Below are 22488 nucleotides of genomic sequence, written 5' to 3' on the forward strand. Positions count from 1 at the left end.
TTCCATCTTTCCTGACTTAGAATGGCATGTAATTAAAGACCCATTCGGAAGTGATCACTTCCCAGTAACGCTGAACTCCTTAAACAAACAGGACTTGCATCCACACTTTCCTTGCTGGAAACAGGCCTCAGCGGACTGGGAACGTTTTAGGGAATCTACCGACATATCACGAGATTTTATAGATAATTTTACTATAGATCATGCTGTTTCATACTTCACTGCTTTTATCATTGACGCTGCTGAAAAGTTAATTCCTCAAGCAAGAGGCACTTCATCCAAAAGAAGAGTCACATGGTGGAATGGCGATTGTAGAGAGGCGCGGAAGAGACAAAATAAAGCTTGGAGCAAACTACGCGAAAGTCCTACAGCGAAAAATCTTATAGAATTTAAACAGATTAAATCACAGGGAAGAAGGACACGACGACTGGCAAAGAGGGCAAGCTGGCAGAAGTTTCTGTCTGGTATAAGTTCGTATACTCAAGAATATAAAGTATGGGATGGGCTGAAAAGGCTTAAGGGGCGAGAAATTCATCCGTTGCCCCTAGTAAACGGTGAAGCAAACCGCTAGGAAGACCAGGGGTGCGATCGGAGATGGTTGTTCGGCGCGTTCGTTCGGTTACCGGCGCGCGCGATTGGCCTACTCCGCGCCGACGTCGCCAGCCGCGGGGCGCCGCCCCGTTTTTGGTGACGTCAAAATGACGACACGCTCCTGTCAATCATCCGCCCACCGAGCATTTCGTCCGAACGCGACGGGAGTTGAGAAGTTTGGAGCGATCATACGGCTTCGCATGGCGCGTCTGGTGGATTGGATTGGATCCAGCAGGCGGCCTTTTCGGCTGCGAAATGGCAGGTTTGAATCCAATTCATAGTTTAATTCTAGAAAATGGCGCTTCCGTTGGAAACTTAGGTTGTTGCGCTGGCTTTTCTAGAGGAAGGAGGAGAGCGCGTGGCGGTGCGAAACGCGTTTGAAGAGATGGCAGAAAGTGAATTCCGGCGTCGTTTTTGTTTCTCGAAACAAATAATTCGTTGGTTGTACAGAGAAATCGACAAGTTCATCGGTGCCAGCGAGCCACTGGGATGTTGTCGCTGCCTCTTGAAAAGTGCGCCACTCTTCCCGTCGTTTTTTTTTTCTTTTTCCTTCTCGCTGTGCGCGACACCACCTAGGGACGACGCAAAGAACCTAATAGTTATAAATTGCAGTAGTCACACGTACTACTATTTGAAAACGTGTTTGTGCTTGAGAAGAAAAAAGTACATTTCTTTAGATAAAGATTTAATTCACTTGGAAGACGAGAAACATTTGGTTTTGTAGTACACTGTTTGCAAGCAGACGACAAACGACGCAAGTAAACTTCCGGGGAGGTCACCGCTTCCTGATTGGCTGCTCTCTCCGCCCCGGTGTCACAAATTTTGCATACTGCAACTCTGTGACGTTGCAGCAACTGAACAGACCGCGTATCGAACAAAATATCTCCGATCGCGCCCCAAGCTGACGCCCTTGGCGAACACTTCCAACACGTTTCCAGTTCCAACCATTACTCCAAGGCGTTTATAAAACACAAACAAGTAGCAGAACACAAGGCTATCGACCGCAAATGCAGACAGAACGATCCCTTCAACGCGCCTCTTAACATCGCCGAGTTGAGAGCCTCCCTGACTGCATGTCAGAGCTCTTCACCTGGACCAGACAGGATCATGTACGACATGATTAAACACCTCCCCAGTGACACTCAAATTACACTGCTAGCACTTTTTAACACAATATGGGCTGCGGGATACCTCCCTACCGCATAGAAAGAAGCGTTGGTTGTTCCGATTCTTAAACAGGGCAAAGACCCCACATTAGTAACATGTTATCACCAGATTGCCCTCACAAGTTGTATATGCAAACTTTTTGAAAAAATGATAAACCGTCGACTTTTACACTTCCTTGAATTAAATAAATTTCTTGATTCGTATCAGTGTGGTTTTAAAGTAGGTCGACCTACAACCCACCATCTAGTGCGCATGTAAGCAAGCATTCGAGATGCCTTCGTGCATAAACAGTCCTTCATATCCGTGTTTCTCGACATGGAAAAGGCGTACGATACAACTTGGCGCTATGGTATCCTGCGTGACCTATCGATGCTGGGCATCCGCGGTACTATGTTAAACATTATAGAATGCTACCTGCAAAACCGCACATTCCAGGTGAAGATAGGTAATGTGCTGTCGCGAGCATTTATACAGAAAACTGGGGTACCCCAAGGAGGCGTACTGAGCTGCACCCTCTTTGTAGTTAAAATGAACACGCTTCGTGAAACATTACACACATCTATATTTTATTGCGTCAACGTAGACGACATACAGGTAGGTTTCAAATCCTGCAACCAAACAGTCTGTGAGAGGCAGGTACAACAGTGTTTAAACAAAGTCTCTAAGTGGGCAGACGAAAACGGGTTCAAAGTGAACCCCAACAAAAGTTCTTGCGTTCTTTTTACCAAGAAAAAAGGGCTTGCTGCAGATCCCACTGTTGAAATATATGGACAACGAATACCTGTAAACAAGGAACACAAATTCCTAGGTGTTATACTTGACTTCAGGCTTACATTCATCCCGCACATAAAATGTCTTAAAGAAAAATGTCTCAGAACAATGAACTTACTTAAAATCCTATCCCACACAACATGGGGTTGCGACAGAAAGTGTTCATTGAATCTTTAAAGGAGCCTAGTTCGATCACGACTCGACTATGGTGCCGTGGTTTACCACTCTGCCGCCCAGAGCGCGCTAAAAATGTTAGACCCCGTCCACCACCTGGGTATCCGCCTGGCCACTGGCGCCTTTAGAACAAGCCCTGTCGAAAGCCTATACGTAGAGTCAGATGAGTGGTCACTCCATTTTCAGAGAACATACGTCAGCTTCACCTACTTTCTTAAAGTGCGCTCTAATAAGGAACATCCGTGTTTCACGACAGTAAACGACTTGACGTGTGAAACACTTTTCCGTAACAGACCCTCCATGAGACTTCCTTTGTCACTGCGTGTAAGAGAACTTGGTGAAGAAATGGATGTCCCGATACTCGAACATCGCCCAATGGCTCCTGCTAATCTATTACCGCCCTGGGAGTGGCAGGTGATAGAATGTGATACACCTTTTGTAGAGGTCTCGAAGCACGCTCCTGAGCTTGAAATTGCTATGCATTTTCGAGAGCTTCAGTCGACGTACTGCTGCTACTAATTTTACACAGACGCGTCCAAATCCCATGCTGGCGTATCCTACGCTGCTGTTGGCCACTCTCTTTCTGAATCTGACGTGTTGAACCCCCTAACAAGTATCTTCATTGCAGAAGCGTATGCAGTACTGTCTGCAGTAAAACATATAAAGACACTGAAACTTGACAGAGCAATTATATTCACAAACTCGTTAAGTCTTGTAAAAGCACTCATTTCTTTACAAAAGCATACAAATCCTGTCTTCAATGAACTCTACATACACTTATGCAACATCTACTTATCACACAGACATGTAGTAATATGCTGGGTCCCTGGCCATAGAGAATCGAGGAAAATGTGCTTGCTGACGAGATGGCCAAATCAATGGCATCGCAGGGTACTCGTTCTGCTGCAGTCCCTGCTACAGACGTGAAGCCTTTCCTCAGAAACAAACTGCGAAGCCACTGGCAACGCTTGTGGGACGCAGAAACGAGTAATAAGCTTCACGTAATTAAGCCTAAGTGAGGTTTCCAGCACACAGCAACGAAAACACGAAGAACAGACGTCCTGTTCACTAGACTAAGAATAGGACACACGGTCGGCACTCATAACTTTCTCCTGACTGGTAAAGAGCCTCCAACCTGTGGTAGATGCGGCGACAGGCTTTCTGCCCTCCACGTCTTCCTGGAGTGCCGGGAAGCCGAAAGAGACAGGAGGAAACATTTTCCTTTTTGCATACAGCCATCACGTCCCTCTGCATCCGGCCATGTTTCTTGGTATAGAACCGCTTTTTAAGACTAAATAGGTCCTCGCTTACTTGAAAGATGTGCTACACGTGACAAGCCCAATTATACCGTAGTGCATCCTCTTTCCAGAGGATATATCTACGATAGTGTTCTTTGTATAGAACATGCCTCTAGGTCCTTGGCTTTCAAGGGCTCTGGTGAGGCAGAAGTGCTCCAGACATTTTAGCATCTCACGTATTTTATATATTGCATCATTCTTTCTCAATGCCTTCTAATGTTCATAGTACACGTCAATAGCCATTCCCATAATTTTATTAAACCTACATTTTATGGAATTTGCATCAACACTTTTAGGCCCCTTTACAGCCACGGCACATTAAGATCACAGAATCCATCTGTCCACTGCGAACTCATTAACATTAGCATGGCGCTCTTTGGCCACACCTGGCCCTTGCGCCATTAAACACCAAACATCATCATCAGGAATTGTTATATATTGTGTAATTTTTCTTATATGTTATGTCTTATCTTCTCAAATGACCTTTCGTCAGGAAAATATTATAGGTATCTATGTGTATTAAATCTTTCAAAAAGCGTTACATGGCTTTTACCAATGTTTCTGCATTTGTACCGACCTAATACGCACAAAACACCTACCTTCGTAACTTGTTTAACTGAATATGCTTGCGGCATCGCTGATACCAGAGCCGCCAGTCTCTTGGTGGTGTGAGGGGACTCAGGCTGTGAAATTAAACTGACTACTACTATGACGCCTTGTAGGTGTTCATACAAGGCCGCGACTTCAGTGAACAATCATTTGAGGACACACAAAGTATTTTTCAAGTGCAACTGTTATTCATGTTTATATGTATTGCTTCTTCAGTATTGCTTCTCTTTCCAGTAGGCAATGCTAACGACTCATGAAAGAAACCTCTTCTAATATTTATCTTCTCATCTAATTCTTCTAACTCTTCTAATCTGACTTCGAGTGAATCCCGCTTGCCTCACTTCGGTTAGTGAGGGAATTATTTGTGTGCGTGTGTGTGTGTTTGTTAGACTCCTGCATGCTGTGGTAATGGAAACATCGCCACTTCATGCAGAGGTTATATCATCATCAGCCTGGTTACGCCCACTGCAGGGCAAAGGCCTCTCCCATACTTCTCCACCAATCCCGGTCATGTACTAATTGTGGCCATGCCGTCCCTGCAAACTTCTTAATCTCATCCGCCCACCTAACTTTCTGCCGCCCCCTGCTACGCTTCCCTTCCCTTGGGATCCAGTCCGTAACCCTTAATGACCATCGGTTGTCTTCCCTCCTCATTACATGTCCTGCCCATGCCCATTTCTTTTTCTTGATTTCAACTAAGATGTCATTAACTCGCGTTTGTTCCCTCACCCAATCTGCTCTTTTCTTATCCCTTAACGTTACACCTATCATTCTTCTTTCCATAGCTCGTTGCGTCGTCCTCAATTTGAGTAGAACCCTTTTAGTAAGCCTCCAGGTTTCTGCCCCGTAGGTGAGTACTGGTAAGACACAGCTATTATATACTTTTCTCCTGAGGGATAATGGCAACCTGCTGTTCATGATTTGGGAATGCCTGCCAAACGCAACCCAGCCCATTCTTATTCTTCTGATTATTTCCGTCTCATGATCCGGATCCGCCGTCACTACCTGCCCTAAGTAGATGTATTCCCTTGCGACTTCCAGTGCCTCGCTGCCTATTGTAAATTGCTGTTCTCTCCCGAGACTGTTAAGCATTACTTTAGTTTTCTGCAGATTAATTTTTAGACCCACTCTTCTGCTTTGCCTCTCCAGGTCAGTGAGCATGCATTGCAATTGGTCCCCTCAGTTACTAAGCAAGGCAATATCATCAGCGAATCGCAAGTTACTAAGGTATTCTCCATTAACTTTTATCCCCAATTCTTCCCAATCCAGGTCTCTGAATACCTCCTGTAAACACGCTGTGAATAGCATTGGAGATATCGTATCTCCCTGCCTGACGCCTTTCTTTATTGGGATTTTGTTGCTTTCTTTACGGAGGACTACAGTGGCTGTGGAGCCACCGTACATATGGCTCATATACACCCTGATTCCGTAATGCCTCCATGACTGCTGAGGTTTTGACTGAATCAAACGCTTTCTCGTAATCAATGAAAGCTACATATAAGGGTTGGTTATATTCTGCACATTTCTCTATCACTTGATTGATATTGTGAATATGGTCTATTGTTGAGTAGCCTTTACGGAATCCTGCCTGGTCCTTTGGTTGACAGAAGTCTAAGGTGTTCCTGATTCTATTTGCGATTACCTTAGTAAATACTTTACAGGAGCTCAAATCATTTTCGCGCCTGCACGAAAAAAAAAAAAGAAGAAAGCGCTGGACGAGCTCGTCTGGTCGTTCTTCTTTGCAAGTTTGCCCTTGCGGAGCTGAGTTCATCTTGCGTGCTTAAAGGTTTAAAAGGGAAGTTATGAAGTGCAGGTTCTAAGGCAGCCTGTACTTTAAGTGAGAGCCCGATACGACATGTACACGCAAGCTTGAGGACCCAGCAGCTACTCAGAGTTCCAAGTTTTGGGCGACTGCAGTAAAAGTCCTGCCAATGAGAATGATAGCAGAAAGACGACATAAGTGCCTTGAGCATCTGCAGGGGCTCGAGCGTCGATAACACAAGTAGGGCGATGTGCATATTTCACGCGCAGCAAGCGAACATAGTCATGGGGCGGAGCAAATAAAGTCCCACGTGAGCCATGCGGGAGGTGAAGTGGCTAAATGCGTCGCTGACCGTCTGAATACAAATGCCAGGCACGAAAAGCACCAATAATAGAAGAGCATCTGCACACCATCGTATTCTTCCACCAGGGATGCAACGCACCATGAAGCACCTGTGCCAGTTGTATACTGTGTCGTGAAGAATACCTTACGCGTGGACAACCTCCATATCTCTGGTTTGCTCATGGACCAAGGCATGTGCAAAGCGAATACGACCTGTTGAGACGAATAATGCAGTAATGGGGCCTGCAGAAGGCATGTTCGGATCTTCTTAATTGCGTTAGTTGTGGCTTAGGTGCTTTGTAGTATCAACTTTCAATGTTTTACGACGCGTCAGTAGCTTGCCATTGTATAACTCAGCAGAAAGGTTCTTCTCTTGGGGACAGTAGGAGCAGTTAGATGGAAAAGACAAAAAATTGCGTTCTTTGAAACACTCTAAACGTTGACGATAAAGGTGGAGGTGCCTCTGAAGACAAGAACCTGAAATATTGTTGTGAAGCGAAAAAGAACTTGGAGTGCAAAACAAAAGTGCCACATTTAGATTTGCTTAGTGTGTATCAGTAGTCCGTAACACGAGCGAAGTTTTGCGCCGGCGCTTGGAGGTTATGGACCTGCAGGTAACTAGACTTCTGTGCTAGCCCAATGATTCCGGCATCCGCAACAGTCTGTGGTCATTCGGCGTAGTGCCTGCTGTTACCAGCATTAGCTCATGCCGGTAAAGAATATCAAACTTTGTGAAGCTGAGAAAGCCTATTAGTATTCTTAAGATCCCACTGGGTGGTGGAAACTAACGCACAACGAGGGTGAAATCAGTGAACAGAGAAATAAAAGGTAATTCTTGATATTCATGAACCTATTAAAAGCACGAAATTAAAACAAATGAAGAACGCAAGTAATTGAGTAGAGCATGTTGTGGGGCTAGTTGATTCATAGCTTTCAAAAGATGAAGCGCCAACAGGGACAGCACGTTAAGAAAGGGCAATGACAGGACAAGGCGCCTTGTCCTGTCACTTTTCTTTCTTAGTGTGCTTTCTCTGTTGGCGCTTCAGCCTTTGAAATCAAGTAAATGACCCTGCAAGTGTTTGATCCCTGTGGTAATTTAGGCCTGATGGTCCGTCATCTGGAAGGCTTTTTCAGTTTTGTGCAACTAGTACATCGATGCGAAGACAGACCTGTCTTCTCTCATGTTACATAAGAGAAGACAGAAATAAAAGGCATTGGACATCGCCTCTTCAACGGAGTGTGTATCATATGCCACGCCACCACTCCATGATCAACACTTGCGAGGTGACCTCACAACAGATACGTTTGCTATACACTTTGTAACATGCACACGCAAGTCTAAAATACTAAAAATGTTTAAAAGTACTTGCAGGCTTTTTCGGTGTGGTGCAACTAGTACATGAACGCAGAGAAAGGACAGGACACATACACAACGCTAACCTCTGGAAATTTAATTTCAGGAAGGAGCGGCGCTTATATATCCTGCACACATGTCAGAAACGTGTTCCTTTGCAGTGAGCGTTAATAGTTGCAACATGGCGAAACAAGAGAGTCACTACTATAGGTGACAAATTGCTCTTTCCTTGAAATAAACTGTTGTTAAAAGGGCAGCGGTTTCGGCTACTTGGTATGCCATGATTACTTGGGAGAGCGAAGGAACGTAGCAACAGGACGACGAGCCAAACAAGGACTAGTGCTGTGTCGTAGTCTGTCTTCGCATCAATGTACTGGTTGCACAAAACTGAAAAAGCCTTCCAGATGACGGACCATCAGGGCTAAATTACCACAGGGATCAAACACTTGCAGGGTCATTTACTTGATTTCAAAGGCTGAAGCGCCAACAGAGAAAGCACACTAAGAAAGAACAATGACAGGACAAGGCGCGTTGTCCTGTCATTGCCCTTTCTTAATGTGCTGTCCCTGTTGGCGCTTCATCTTTTGAAAGGTATGAACCAACTAGCCCCACAACATGCTCTACTCAATTACTTGCGTTCATTTGTTTTAATTTCGTGCTTTTAATAGGTTCATGAATATCAAGAATTACCTTTTATTTCTCTGTTCACTGATTTCACCCTCGTTGTGCGTTAGTTTCCACCACCCAGCGGGATCTTAAAAATACTAATAGGCCTTCTCAGCTTCACCAAGTTTGATATTCTTTACCGGCACGAGCTAATAACAGGCACCAAGACATGGCGAAAGCCCGACAGGCTGCTGTAATCGCATCATAATAATGCTTTGTAGTCAACTCTCAATATACTTCGAAGACTTCAAATTCAAATTGCAGGTACGAATTCTATGTCGTGTTCAGGAACATGACTTCCCCGCTCTCCCTCCTGATTTCGTCTTTTGCCCTTTCATCATCATCATTATCATCATCCTGGCTACACTCACTGTAGGGCAGAGGCCTCTCCCATACTTCTCCGACTACCCCACTCATGTGCTAATTGTGGCCATGTTGTCCCTGAAAACTTCTTAATCTCATCCACCCACCTAACTTTTTGCCGCCCCCTGCTACCCTTACCGTCTGTTGGAATCCAGTACGTAACCCTTAATGACCATCGGTTATCTCCCCTCCTGATTACATGCCCTGCCCATGCCCATTTAAGTTTCTTAGTTTAACGAAGATGGTCATTAACTCGCGTTTGTTCTCTCACCCAATCTGCTCTCTTCTTATCCCCCCTTAACGCTACCTCCTTCATTCTTCTTTCCATAGCTCTTTGCGCCGTCCTCACTTTAAGTAGAACCCTTTTCGTAAGCCTTCAGGTTTCTGCCCCGGAGCTGAGTACTGGTAAGACACAGCTGTTATACACTTTTCTCTTGAGGGATAATGGCAACCTGCTGTTCGTGATCTGAGAATGCCTGCCAAACGCAGCCCAGCCCGCTCTTATTCTTCTGAATATTTCAGTTTCATGATCCGGATCCGCGGTCACTACCTGTCCTAAGTAAATGTATTCCCTTACCACTTCCAGTGCCTCGCTACCTATCGTAAACTGCTGTTCTCTTCCGAGACTGTTACACATTACTTTAGTTTTCTGCAGATTAACATTTAGACCCACCCTTCCATGTTGCCTGTCCTGGTCAGTGAGCATGGATTGCATTCTAGAACTGGTACAGCGGAACATACAAAGGAAGAAAGAAGCCGAGCCGGCTAGATAAAGGAACACAGCGCTATGTTCCTTTATCTAGCCAGCTCGGCTTGTTTCTTCCTTTGTATGTTGCGCTGTACCACTTATAGAATGCAATACCAACTCGCCCAATCCTCAACCCCATGCATTGCAATGGGTCCCCTGATCAGTTACTAAGCAAGGCAATATCATCATCGAATCGCAAGTTACTAAGGTATTCTCCATTTACTCTTATTCCCAATTCTTCCCAATACAGGCTTCTGAATAACTCCTGTAAACACGCTGTGAATAGCATTGGAGAGATCCTATCGCCCTGCCTGACGCCCTTCTTTATTGGGATTTTGTTGCTTTCTTTATGGAGGACTACGGTGGCTGTGGAGCCGCTATAGATATCTTTCAGTATTTTCAATACGGCTTGTCTACACCCTGATTCCGTAATGCCTGCATGACTGCTGAGGTTTCGAGTGAATTAAACGGTTTCTCGTAATCAATGGAAGCTATATATAAGGGTTGGTTATATTCCGCACATTTCTCTATCACCTGATTGATAGTGTGAATATGGTCTATTGTTGAGTAGCTTTTACGGAGTCCTGCCTGGTCCTTTGGTTGACAGAAGTCTAAGGTGTTCCTGATTCTATTTGCGATTACCTGAGTAAATACTTTGTAGGCAACGGACAGTAAGCTGATCGGTCTATAATTTTTGAAGTCTTTGGCGTCCCCTTTATTATGAATTAGGATTATGTTAGCGTTCTTCCAAAATTCGGGTGCGCTCGAGGTCATGAGGCATTGCGTATATAGGGTGGCCAGTCTTTCTAGAACAATGTGCACACCATCCTTCAAAAAATCTGCTGTTACCTGATCCTCCCCAGCTGCCTTCTCCCTTTGCATAGCTCCCAAGGCTTTCTTTATTTCTTCCGGCATTACCTGTGGGATTTCGAATTCCTCTAGACTGTTCTCTCTTCAATTTTCGCCGTGGGTGCCACTGGTACTGTATAAATTTCTACAGAACTCTTCAGCGCCTTGAACTGTCTTATCCATATTAGTAATGATATTGCCGGCTTTGTTTCTTAGCGCATACATCTGATTCTTGCCTATTCCTAGTTTCTTCTTCGCTGCTTTTAGGCTTCAATCCGTGCTGAGAGCATGTTCAATTCTATCCATATTATACTTCCTTATGTCAGCTGTCTTAATCTTGTTGATTAACTTGGAAAGTTATGCCAGTTCTATTCTAGCTATAGGGTTAGAGGCTTTCATACATTGGCGTTTCTTGATGAGATCTTTCATCTCCTGTGATAGCTTGCTGGCATCCTGTCTAACGAAGTTACCACCGACTTCTAGTGCATACTCCCTAATGATGTCCGTAAGATTGTCGTTCATTGCTTCAGCACTAAGGGCCTTTTCCTGAGTCGAATACCTAAGCCGAATACCTGCTCTGTAGCTTTATCCGGAATTCCTCTATTCTCCCTCTTACCGCCAACTCATTGATCGACTTCTTATGTGCCAGTTTCTTCCGTTCTCACCTCAAGTCTAGGCTAATTCGAGATCTCACCATCCTAATGTCACTGCAGCGCACCTTGCCGAGCACGTCCACATCTTGTATGAGGCCAGGGTTGGCGTAGAGTATGAGGTCTATTTCACTTATAGTCCCGCCATTCGGGTTCCTTCACGTCCACTTTCGGTTATCCCACTTGTGGAAGATATTAATTATCCGCAAATTATTCCGTTCTGCAAACTCTACTAATAACTCTCCCCTGCTATTCCTATAACCTATACCATATTCCCCCACTGACTTGTCTCCAGCCTGCTTCTTGCCTACCCTGGCATTGAAGTCGCCCACCAGTATAGTGTATTTTATTTCGACTTTACCCGTCGCCGATTCCACGTCTTCATAGAAGCTTTTGACTCGCTCGTCATCATGACTGGATGTAGGCGTGTAGACCTGTATGACCTTCAATTTGTGCCTCTTATGAAGTTTCACAACAAAACCTGCCACCCTCTCGTTAATGCTATAGAATTCCGGTATGTTACCAGCTATGTTCTTATTAATCAGGAATCCGACTCCTACTTTTCGTCTGTCCGCCAAGCCCCGGTAGCACAAAACGTGCACTGTATATGCACTGTATATGCTGTTTTCGTCCTCCTAACCGCACTAAGCCCTATTATATCTTATTTGCTGCCCGCTAATTCTTGCAATAGAACTGTTAGACTCGCCTCACTACATAACCTTCTAGCGTTAAACGTTGCCAGGTTCAGATTCCAATGGCGGCCTGTCCAGATTCAGAGATTCTCAACATCCTCTGCTGCGTCACAGATCTGACCGCCGCCATGGTCAGTTGCTTCGGAGCTGCTGGGGACTGAGGGCCGGGGTTCGATTCTATTAATGTATGAGGTTGTGGTCAAGTACTGCAGCAGGGTGGCCAATCCTGCTCTGGTGAGGCAGTGCGTTACTGGTTCTGGTCACCAGGATAAGGCCGCACTCCGGGCCTGTTCATGCAATCTTATCAATATCAACAAGCGGATTTTTTTTAATCCGGTGGAAAATTGCGCAGCACCGGGATTTGAACTACGGTTGTCTTGCACGCGACGTAGATTCTCTACCTCTACGCCATCGCTGCACCTTTCTGTCCTTTAGGTTATAGCAAGGCATTAGGAAAACGGATCACCTATGCATTAACGCAGGGAAGTCCCGCTTGCCTCTGCAGTTGGCGGTTTCCAAGAGACAGTGATTAGTTACTATTGCGCTATCTTCATACCTTGGTGGAGTATTCGAGTGCCTGCTTGGAGGAGATGAGCTTCCCTCGCAGCATGCGGCTCTCCAGGTACGTGGAAAGCAGCACCAAGGGCACGAAAGCAAGCACGATGAAACCGAGGTGCCAGTCCCAGTAGAAGGACATCACCAGGCACGCAATGAGCGCAGAGGACGCCTGGCACATCGACGTCAGCTTGCTGCACGTGCCCTGAACAGAGAGTAAGAAGTGCATGCTTGTTTTTAAAGGAGTGTCAAAAATTATTTTCAATTAGCTACGATTTTACTGGTTTGATCTAGCTGAGAAGTTGCGATTGTTTATACTAATTTGCCTGTTATATATGACATTGGTACTTCGCTGTTCCGTCAGATAGCGAAGCACCACCATAAGCTTTGGAGTTTCCTTCTAAGTCCATGAGGCTGTGATTACCTGTATGTTTTCCGTGTGAAGAGTCCACTGCGCAACCGATGCTATCTCTACACTCTTAGCACGGTAACGTTGAAGTTTAGCTTTAGTTGTAAGTAACCTATATCATAAAGGTTACTAGGTTACTAAACCAACTTGATACTTGTGTTTTTGTTAATTTACGTGTTTTCATTAAATTTGAACGATCCAATCATCTGGTGGGGCTTCTCACCAGAAGATTGGGTGGAAGATTGGAAGACCTGCAATTCGCAAAGTATCAGGAATGCTAGAGGCCACCGTATATTCCGCGTTCCTGCATAGTTGTATGATTTTATGACTACGAAGCTGGAAACTTGGACACAAGCAAGGTATCGCCTCTGTCACATACGGCATGCCGCAAAGCGTCGTCAGAAGCAAGTATCAGAAGGGCGCGTTGCAGGACCACTGACTGCAGGGCCACTGACTGCCATTGGACCGCTGGATGTAGCAACGCTATAAAGACGACGTGCACAACAGTCAGCGATAATTTGGCCGCAGCGGCAGCGAAAAGCAACTTCGTTTAACCGTGTCCATCTTACACGCAGGTGTGTGCACTTTTCTTTATTTGTGTATTTTTGTTTGAGCATTTCTGCTGCTGCTTCTGTTGCCACATTGCTTTTCATGACTGAGATACCATTGTACCATGGTTCTGTCTAGGGAAATAATGGCTCAATTTGAGAAAATAAAAAAGGAAATTGGAGCTGAGCTCAAGGATTTCAAGGAGAACTTCGATGGAGAACCGCGCAAGGAAATGAGAGAAATTAAAAGTAGTCTTAATTTCTTGAGCAAAGAATATGAGGAAATCAAAGGCACGAACGAAGAGCTCAGGTCTTCCAACGTTCAACTGCAAGCGAAATGCGAAGAGCTCTCGCAACGGGCCCAAGCAGACGGGACCATTCAGGTCAGACGGGCCACAGGAACGCAGGAATTGAAGGTGTTGTACCTCAGCAGAAGCTCACTGCCATAGTCACGCGAATTGCGAAAAAAACTAACCAAACAGTAGCGCCAACCGATATAGAGGTTATTCACCGAGTGCCGATGGATAATGTTCCACAAAACAAAAATATAGTGGCACAGTTTGTCGGCATCGAACTGCGCGACAGCTTCGTTGAAAAGGCACGTGGTCACAAGCTTAACTGCTCGGACGTTGGCCTTGAGGCACATGTGCTCGTAAACGAACACCTGTGCCCAGAGCTGAAGCGTCTCCTGGGGCGTGCAAATTTTCGAAAGCTTGAGGCAAAGTTAAAATATGTATGGGTGCTAAGTGCAAACATTTTTGCGCGTTAGAATGAACATGCTCCGGTTATTAGAATCAATAGCACCAATGACATTACTCGAATTGTATCTTTGGCATAAGATGCTTTAGTTTATTGTTTTCATGTGTCACAATGACCGCTGCGAATTACATATTACAGAAAATTCAATTTTTTTTGTAAATAGTAAAGCCATCGTTTGTTCATGTCATTTCCCAGGGTCTTGTTACTATCTGATAACCGATATTATACTTCCGGAGCTGTATTATTTTTCTGATTTTCTCTCACGACCATGTGTATTCAAATCACGTGCCAAATCAAGCCACGGATGTCACCAGGGAGATATATTTATGCTACCTTTACTTTTTTTTATCGGTGAAAAAAATGTACTGCTTTTATTTTTTTCATGCATTACAGCATTCCTATTTCACAGTTGTCATATACCACCTACTGTTTTGCTTACAGTTCGCGTGTGATTTGATGCACGATCCGCGGGCTCTTGTACACTTTCAGATAATGATATATATCGTGTTATCTTTATTCACGCTATGATCAGACAGAAGGATGTCGCCTACCCAGAGGCCAGCCGATACATAAGTTTCTTTCACTGCAACGCACAATCCACCAGAAATAAGCATGGCGATATAGCAGAACTCCGTTCAGCTTTTACATGTACTTTCGAAGTAATCATGCTTACCGAAAACTGGTACATATCCGAATACGATGTACACTGCCCTCCAGGTTATTCAAGCTTTTTTTTCCCTGAATAGGCCTCATAAACATGGACGGGGTGTGCTGCTCCTTGCAGAAAAAAGTCTTCTCGCAAACATGTTTGCAAAATTTAGCACTTCAAATGTGGACTACGAAGTTTTAACGGTGCGCAGTAGAAATTGTTTGCTAACTTTTATGTATCGCCCGACTAATGGTAACTTACACATGTTCTATTTGTTTCTAGAAAAACTAACTGGCTGTGCCAATGAAAACCAAATTAAGCTTGTTTTGGGAGGAGACCTCAACGTAAATATGCTACTTCAAGATGGCCCAGCTAGTGAACCTTCTTCATTGCTCAAATAGAATAATATTTTTAATGTAACTGTTGAGCCAACACACATAACGGCACAATCTGAGAGCTTAATTGAGATGTTTATAACAGTCATCCGTAGATGTTGAAAGTGGTGTTATCGATACGTCGTTCAGTGACCATCTCCCAATATATATGTTTTGGCAGGCTTCCTCATTAGGAAAACATGCTTACACTTCTGAAGCTTATCTGGTGTAAGACATCAACAAAAGTACACTTACAAGGTTTAAAGAAAAACTTTCTTTGATTGATTGGAAGCCGGTGCTCGACTGCAATCTTGCAAACGATGCTTATGATACATGGACGTCCATGTTTACTAATGTTTATGAAGAATGCCTTAAACTTAAGAAAATCAGGAATTCAAGAAAGGCACGGAAGCTATGGATTATGGCGAAGTCTGTTAACATGATCCGTAAGAAAACCCACATGTATGCAAAATTTGCACAAACAAGAAAACAAGAGCACCTCGCTGAATTTAAAAGTTTAGGAACACTGTCACAGGCTTCATCCGCAAGGCTAAGCGCGTGTATTTCAATAATATATTTTCTGGTATCAACGTCTCAGATGCAGACAAACTATGGCGTAGTCACATATAGTCTTAAACCGAAAGAAATCGTGCCAGACATGTCTCAAACTTTTACAGGGTGACACAGTTATAAAAAGCAAACAATTAGCACACGCCTTTAACTCGCATTTCGTCTATCTCGTCATAAGCACATAACAACTTTTCTCGATCACACTCATCAGCGTCAAATAGAGACAGTGCATTCTTGAATCCAAGAAGTGATTATGAGCTGCGTTCGGCTTTCATAGCGGTGATTACTAGTAAAGCGAGAGATATTGACGGGCTTTGAGTACGACCTATAAAACATTATATCAGTTTTTACAAATATATTTAACGTCTCATTGGTCTTAGGAACATTGCCGTATAATATGAAGCACGCCAAAGTAGTAGTTGTCTTTAAATCCGGGGATAAAAACGACATGTGCAATTACCGAACAATTTTATTGCTACCCGTATTTTCGAAAGGGTTTGAAAAATTTTTTGCGTGTCTGAAGTCTATTTGTGAGAAACATTTCTTAATATCACCTTCTCAGTGTGGTTTCAGGAAGGGACTGTCCAGAGAATTAGCACTACTGAAGCAAAAAGGAGTTATCATTAGGGCTCTTGAAGACAAACGAATCATTATAGGCATTTTTCTTGATTTTTCGAAAGCTTTCGATTCATTAAATTACCTGCATTATTAACAAAATTAGAGCGTTGCGAATTTCGTGGCTTGGCCTTAAATTTTATGATGTCATACCTAACGACTAGACAGCAAACTGTGGCAATAAACGAAGAATTCTCATCCACAGAAACTGTGAAAGGAGGTGTTCCTCAGGGCAGCGTGTTAGGACCCTTATTATTTATTCTTTATATTAATGATATTGTAAAGAGATCGGAACAGTCTTCATTCAGAATCGATGCACACGACACCAGTTTATTTTAAATTCCGATGGTCTTGATAATCTTTCCCTTAATGCAAACATTCTTCTCGATAATTTAAATAACTTGAGTATAGCAAACTTAGTGCAAATCAATACTACAAAGACAAAAGCAATTTTGTTTGCACCATATGAAAAATATATACACTTTAATTTTAATCTTAAAATCGGTTCTAATAAAATTTATTTAGTGTCAGAAACTAAAGATTTTGGCATAATATTCAACGAGCACTTACTCTGGAATTCTCTAGTAGTATTCGTCGTAATCTCGCTAAAATAGTTGGGATGCTGTGCAACTTCCGGTATCTATTAGCTGAGAGACTGAAGCTCTTAGAGCATAACTAACTTTTTTCCGCCCAAGTAAATTACTGCTCGTTGGTATGGGGCACGACGTCACACATAAATGTAGATAGCATTCATAGATCCCAGAAGAAAGCTGTCTGTCCAATTGCAAATGTTTCTTGGGATTCACCTCACATAACTGTTAATTAGGTACAGCATCTTACGTTTGCAGCAGTTCTATAAGTACCGAATATTTCTCCGTTACAAAATGAGTATAAAGTATAATAACACATCGGTGGTTTTTGCATTCTCACTAGAATCTAAGTTTTTATGATATGATATGATTGATAACAACCACTCTGGGACTGCCACTGACGGTCTCCAAGGGTATAGGGATCCCGTCAAGCTTGTCGATTCACAAAGCGTTTTGTCCCAGTTACTTGCATTTCTGATGTATCAAGTGCATAAATAAATTGAATTGAAATTTAATTTTATGCTAGTTTCGCAGTCACTATTTAAAGCAATTCTATCGCAAATAATACTAAATATTCCAAACTTCTGCCGTGGTACATTCGGAGGTATCCGCTGTACTCTATCGATCTCGCTAATTAACTAGCCGCCAGGACTGATAACCAGGTAAAACTGTTTTTCTTTATATCGAAGGAAATCGTGATAGGCACCGTTCATCCGGCATTTGGCATTATATATTGTGCTAGGTTGTGGGATCAAACAATTTTCCCCGATACGCAATACGCGACACTCCACAAGCTGGCCTTACCGACGTACAGCGGCGAACCCGCCCACATTTTCTACAGTCGCAGCACAGCGAAAACCCAGTGCCTTTGTTAGAGACAAGCACTGTTGGCTATTAGCGTCCTGGCAGAATCTTGCATCTAGAGGCGAGGCTGCCGCAGTCCAACTCCTATGCCGACTCCATGCTCCTGACCGCCAGACCCTAGTGGGTGCGCCGTGCTTGAACTACTGCCCAAATCACCTTGAGCCCCGGCTCATTCGAACGGAGAGCCGCCGTTCTCCGTGGCTACCGCGTTCTAAAGGAGGGCTGCTTGCGCTGGTTGATAAACCGACAAGACAGAGCACACCTTGCGCTCTGTCCTGTCACCTTTATGTTTTTTCTACCAATTCGAAAGCTTTTTAGAGCACAGCTATTAGGCGCACGTTCCTGCGTTTTGCATCGGCGTTGAGCCTCGCCGTAACCAAGGTCACGCGCCACTCGAGCCGCACGCGCTCAAGCTGCTATCCCTCGCTCTTGGCGTGAGTCTTACTCCCTTGTCCTCCAAAGCCGGACCACGCGCCCCCGCCTATCCTCTCGCCGCCACAGCCCACTACGCCTTCACCGCCCTTTCTCCCGCTGTCGCGGCACTGTCGCGGTGCCGGCAATGGACGCTCCTTGCCGCCTCGCGCGTGATCCACGGCCCACCGCTCCTCCGTCTCGGCGTCACGTGGCTGTACGGTTCTCAGCCGTGGCTCTCGCTTCCCCGTTTGCGGCGCGCGTTCCTCAGTGTCGCCTCTGGCAGTGCTTGCGCCTGGCTGTCTTTCTCTTGCCTACACTCTTGCTCTATACGTCGCCTTATTTGGCGCAGTGCCGTTGCGGTGACTCAAAAGACAGCAATGGTGCCTAATCCCCTTATTTCTATTTCCCACCCCAACCTTGTGCGACCACATTAGGCCTGTCTGTGAGTGAATGAGTGTGTGACCTCTACTCAGTACCCTTAATCTCCACCCGTTTCCTCATCCCACGTCAGAAGAAACATTAAATAATAATGGCTAACCTACCCCCTTCTCCGTGGTGGTGGCGACGTGCCATCTCAATAAGATGGCGCGTCGTTGGAGCGCCGGCTCGATAATGGCGGATCGCGGCGTGTGGTGCCAAATCTGAAATGCAGAACCGCTCCCGTTCAGCACTGCGTGTTCTGTATGCGGTTGCCTGTTGTTCAAGTAACGCAGCAGCTGCGCTGAAAGTTCGCATTACCAAGAAAACTAATCGTCGGCGAATTCTTACAGCGAAGCTGTGTACCTCTATCTTCCAAGAAAATTTTCGTTTCGTTGTAAGCAACAACAAAAAACTTATCATACGGGGGCCGATCCCGGAGATAGTGCAATGCCGGGCCGACCCACGGCAAAGGTGAAGCAGGCGTTAAGCCCTCGCCATACGTGGGCCGATCCCGAAGATAGTGCAATGCCGGGCCGACTCGTGACGAAGGTGAAGTAGGGGGTTAAGCCCTCCCCAAACGTGGGCCGATCCCGAAGATAGTACAATGCCGGGCCGACCAGTGGTGAAGGTGAAGTAGGGGGTTAAGCCCTCCCCATACGTGGGCCGACCCCGAAGATAGTGCAATGCCGGGCCGACCCGCGGCGAAGGTGAAGCAGGCGTTAAGCCCTCGCCATACGTGGGCCGATCCCGAAGATAGTGCAATGCAGGGCCGACCCGTGGCGAAGGTGAAGTAGGGGGTTAAGCCCTCCCCAAACGTGGGCCGATCCCGAAGATAGTGCCATGACGACCCGACCCGCGGCAGAGGTGAAGCAGGCTCTGGCAAATTCCAGACTGGCAAATTCAAATCTGCTGTTTAGAGTAATTTTTCTTCAACCAATTGCATATATACTGTAACACCATCTGGCGTTGAGAGCATTTGAAATAAATAAATAAATAAATAAATAAATAACTGGTCACACCTTGGGCACGCGACCCAGCCCGGTTTCGGTATTCATGCTTCCAGCGGCCCTGTAAGCTTGGTCACATTCTTCCTGAATGTAAATAAAGTATCTTATTATATGTTGAGCAAAATTTTTGACTGCGCAAGGAAGACAGGACGTGAATAGAAACATAGACGCGCACAGAAATTGTAGTGTACGCATCTATATTTCTGTTCACCTCCTGCATTCCTCACGCAGTTTAAAATTTTGCTTAATATATGAACTGACTAGCCTAACCACATGTCTTACGTTGCATTGCATGCCTCATTATGCGAAAATCCGGCGTTGTAGTCGGCGGTGTGACCGAATGATGGCACGAATAATGGCTGACGGAAAGGTTAACACCACATAAGAAATACTCGTATTGACGTCAAATTGCTCAGAGAAGTTCCTGTGAACAAAATAAATTAATGCATTTGAAAAGGAATAGTAGGTAAATTTCACTCTGCGTGAGAACCGAACTCGGCACTCCGGGTTGCGGGATACTTCCCCGACGCCACGACAGCTCTGTGGTTCTGGGGCGAGGGGAATTCTGCAAGTGTCCACCTAGTAGAAATAATCATTTGATCTGCTGCTGAAGTTCTGATTGGCTGGGCTGGGGTATGCATCAGAAGGAGACAGGGACCCTTAGCCAATCAGCGCATCAGCAACCCACGAGATAGACATTTCGACTAGGTGGACATTTACAGAATACACCATTCCCCCTCTCCCCGGTTGACTAGTGCGTGCGTCGTTTGGCACGTCACAGCGTAGGCAATCGGTAGGAGATGGCGCCACGTCGTGAGTGTATAAAATTATCGTATAAAATAAAAAGCATTAATGTACAATTGAATGCCGCTGGGTGATCTTTCGAGTTAGGAACCCCTCGCTGGCACGCGAGCGCGTTGAGACGCATGGCGCGTTTTCGTTTGGCCTTACCGAGGTGGAGTTAAAACGCAGGCGAGAGCTTGCGCGGACGAAGTACGGGCAGAAGAGAACATTTCCCCAAGGCGACTATAATGCTTTCGCATTCCCACGCGCAAGCAGTGTTAAGTGTCTCTGCCGAATTATTATTATTATTAACGCGATAGCGTTAAGGAGCTCGTGTCGCAGAAAAACCGGTGTCGTCGGCGTCGGTGTCGGCGTCCGCGGCGTTGGCCGTGAGCGATAAATCACAGCAGGCACTTCATAAATAAAAAGCAACTTCCAAGATGGGCTGGGTGGGAATCGAACCAGGGTCTCCGGAGTGTGAGACGGAGACGTTACCACTGAGCCACGAGTTTTTTTTTTATTACCGGCTAGGCAAAAGAAAATACAATGTGAGTATTACATGGCCATAAAAAACAACTAGTCAATGCCGGATCAGTGTGGTGTGATAAGAACGATGTAGGCTAGTCACTTTGTCCAAAGCACTTAGCCAATCAGGAGGATCACTCTGTGTGCAGAAAAATTCGCGTATATATAACACTTTCAATGAAGTATTCATGTGCTGGGGCCTGGACAATGCGCTCATGTCTAATATCCATACGCGTTCGCCACACACTGTGCATGCACAGAAGCATTAACAGATCGACAGGCACACCCTCTGGTTCCGCGCATGGCAGGAAGCGTATTCCGAAAGCACTTAACGGCAATTCCTTTTTAAGGCTACGTTTTAGAATATCCCACAAAAACACTGCGTCATGACAGTCCAAAAAGATATGCTCAATCGTCTCCGGTTTTTTGCATATAAAGCACTGAGCCACGAGTTCGACGCTTCAAAGCGGTACAAAAGCACCTCTAGTGAACGCGGTGTTGCCTTAGAAACGAGCTGTTTCTAAGGCTCAGGCGTGCGTCGCTTGCTCTGGCGCACATTTCGTTGTCGCGCCGAACGCTGCGTTGCTCGACGCTCACCGCGTCCGATGCGGGGCGCGTAGTCGCTGCGCCGTAGCCCATTGTCCTACACCCCTTGGCGGGTCGACGGGAACGCTGTCGCGTTCCACTCTTGAAGGCGAAGCTTAAGCGTCCTCCAATTTTTATTATTATTATTATTATTATTATTATTATTATTATTATTATTATTATTATTATTATTATTATTATTATTATTATTATTCCGACAGCAACTATATGGACACTCCAGGCGTATTTCTGCCGTCGGCGCCGCCTTCGCCGCGAGGTTTCGTTTGAGTGAAAGCGTGTGTGGGTGGGCCGGCGAACGCGGTTCAATCTCGCGTGCGCGAGCGAGGAACGCGGCCCGGATGCGTGCCCTCTCCTGTGGTGCGCGATGCAGCGGGGTGAGGCGAAGGAGGAGGAGGGGCGTTCTTCTCCAGCGGCTGCTACGGTGCCTTGATGTCCTCCTCGACCGCCGTACCGTACAGAGTGACATTTACCCATCAAACCCGACTCGCTACACCGCCGTTCACTGTCGCTGCTTCATCATTTCCTGCACCACCCCCGAACCTCGCTTCAGGCATCTCCGCCGCATGTCGCACAATGTGCCCACATTCTGTACCGTGCCTCGGTGACACGGTGGCGCTGCAGCGCTCGGAGTGAACGGACGCATTTCATATGCTCTCCATGCTTTTCGGGCAATTTCTCTTTTTACCGGCCACTTACTTTCACTTTTGTTGCCGTGGACTTGCTACCAATGCTTCGGACCCGGTGTTGCGCTTTCAATACCAAGGCAA

At 45.4% G+C, this 22488-nt stretch overlaps 1 protein-coding gene across 1 annotated transcript in view; it reads right to left on the bottom strand.

Moving 5' to 3' along the window:
- Nucleotides 1-12583: 12583 nt before the first annotated feature.
- Nucleotides 12584-22488, bottom strand: part of LOC142570744 (phosphatidylcholine translocator ABCB4-like) — a 34488-nt gene continuing 24583 nt past the window's right edge. The window contains exon 6 of the mRNA XM_075679086.1: nt 12584-12793. Within this exon, the coding sequence (XP_075535201.1) occupies nt 12584-12793 (210 nt within the window). The remainder of the gene's footprint in view (nt 12794-22488) is intronic.

Source organism: Dermacentor variabilis, chromosome 2, assembly GCF_050947875.1.
Source record: "Dermacentor variabilis isolate Ectoservices chromosome 2, ASM5094787v1, whole genome shotgun sequence".
In the NCBI taxonomy this organism is placed as follows: Eukaryota; Metazoa; Arthropoda; class Arachnida; order Ixodida; family Ixodidae; genus Dermacentor; species Dermacentor variabilis.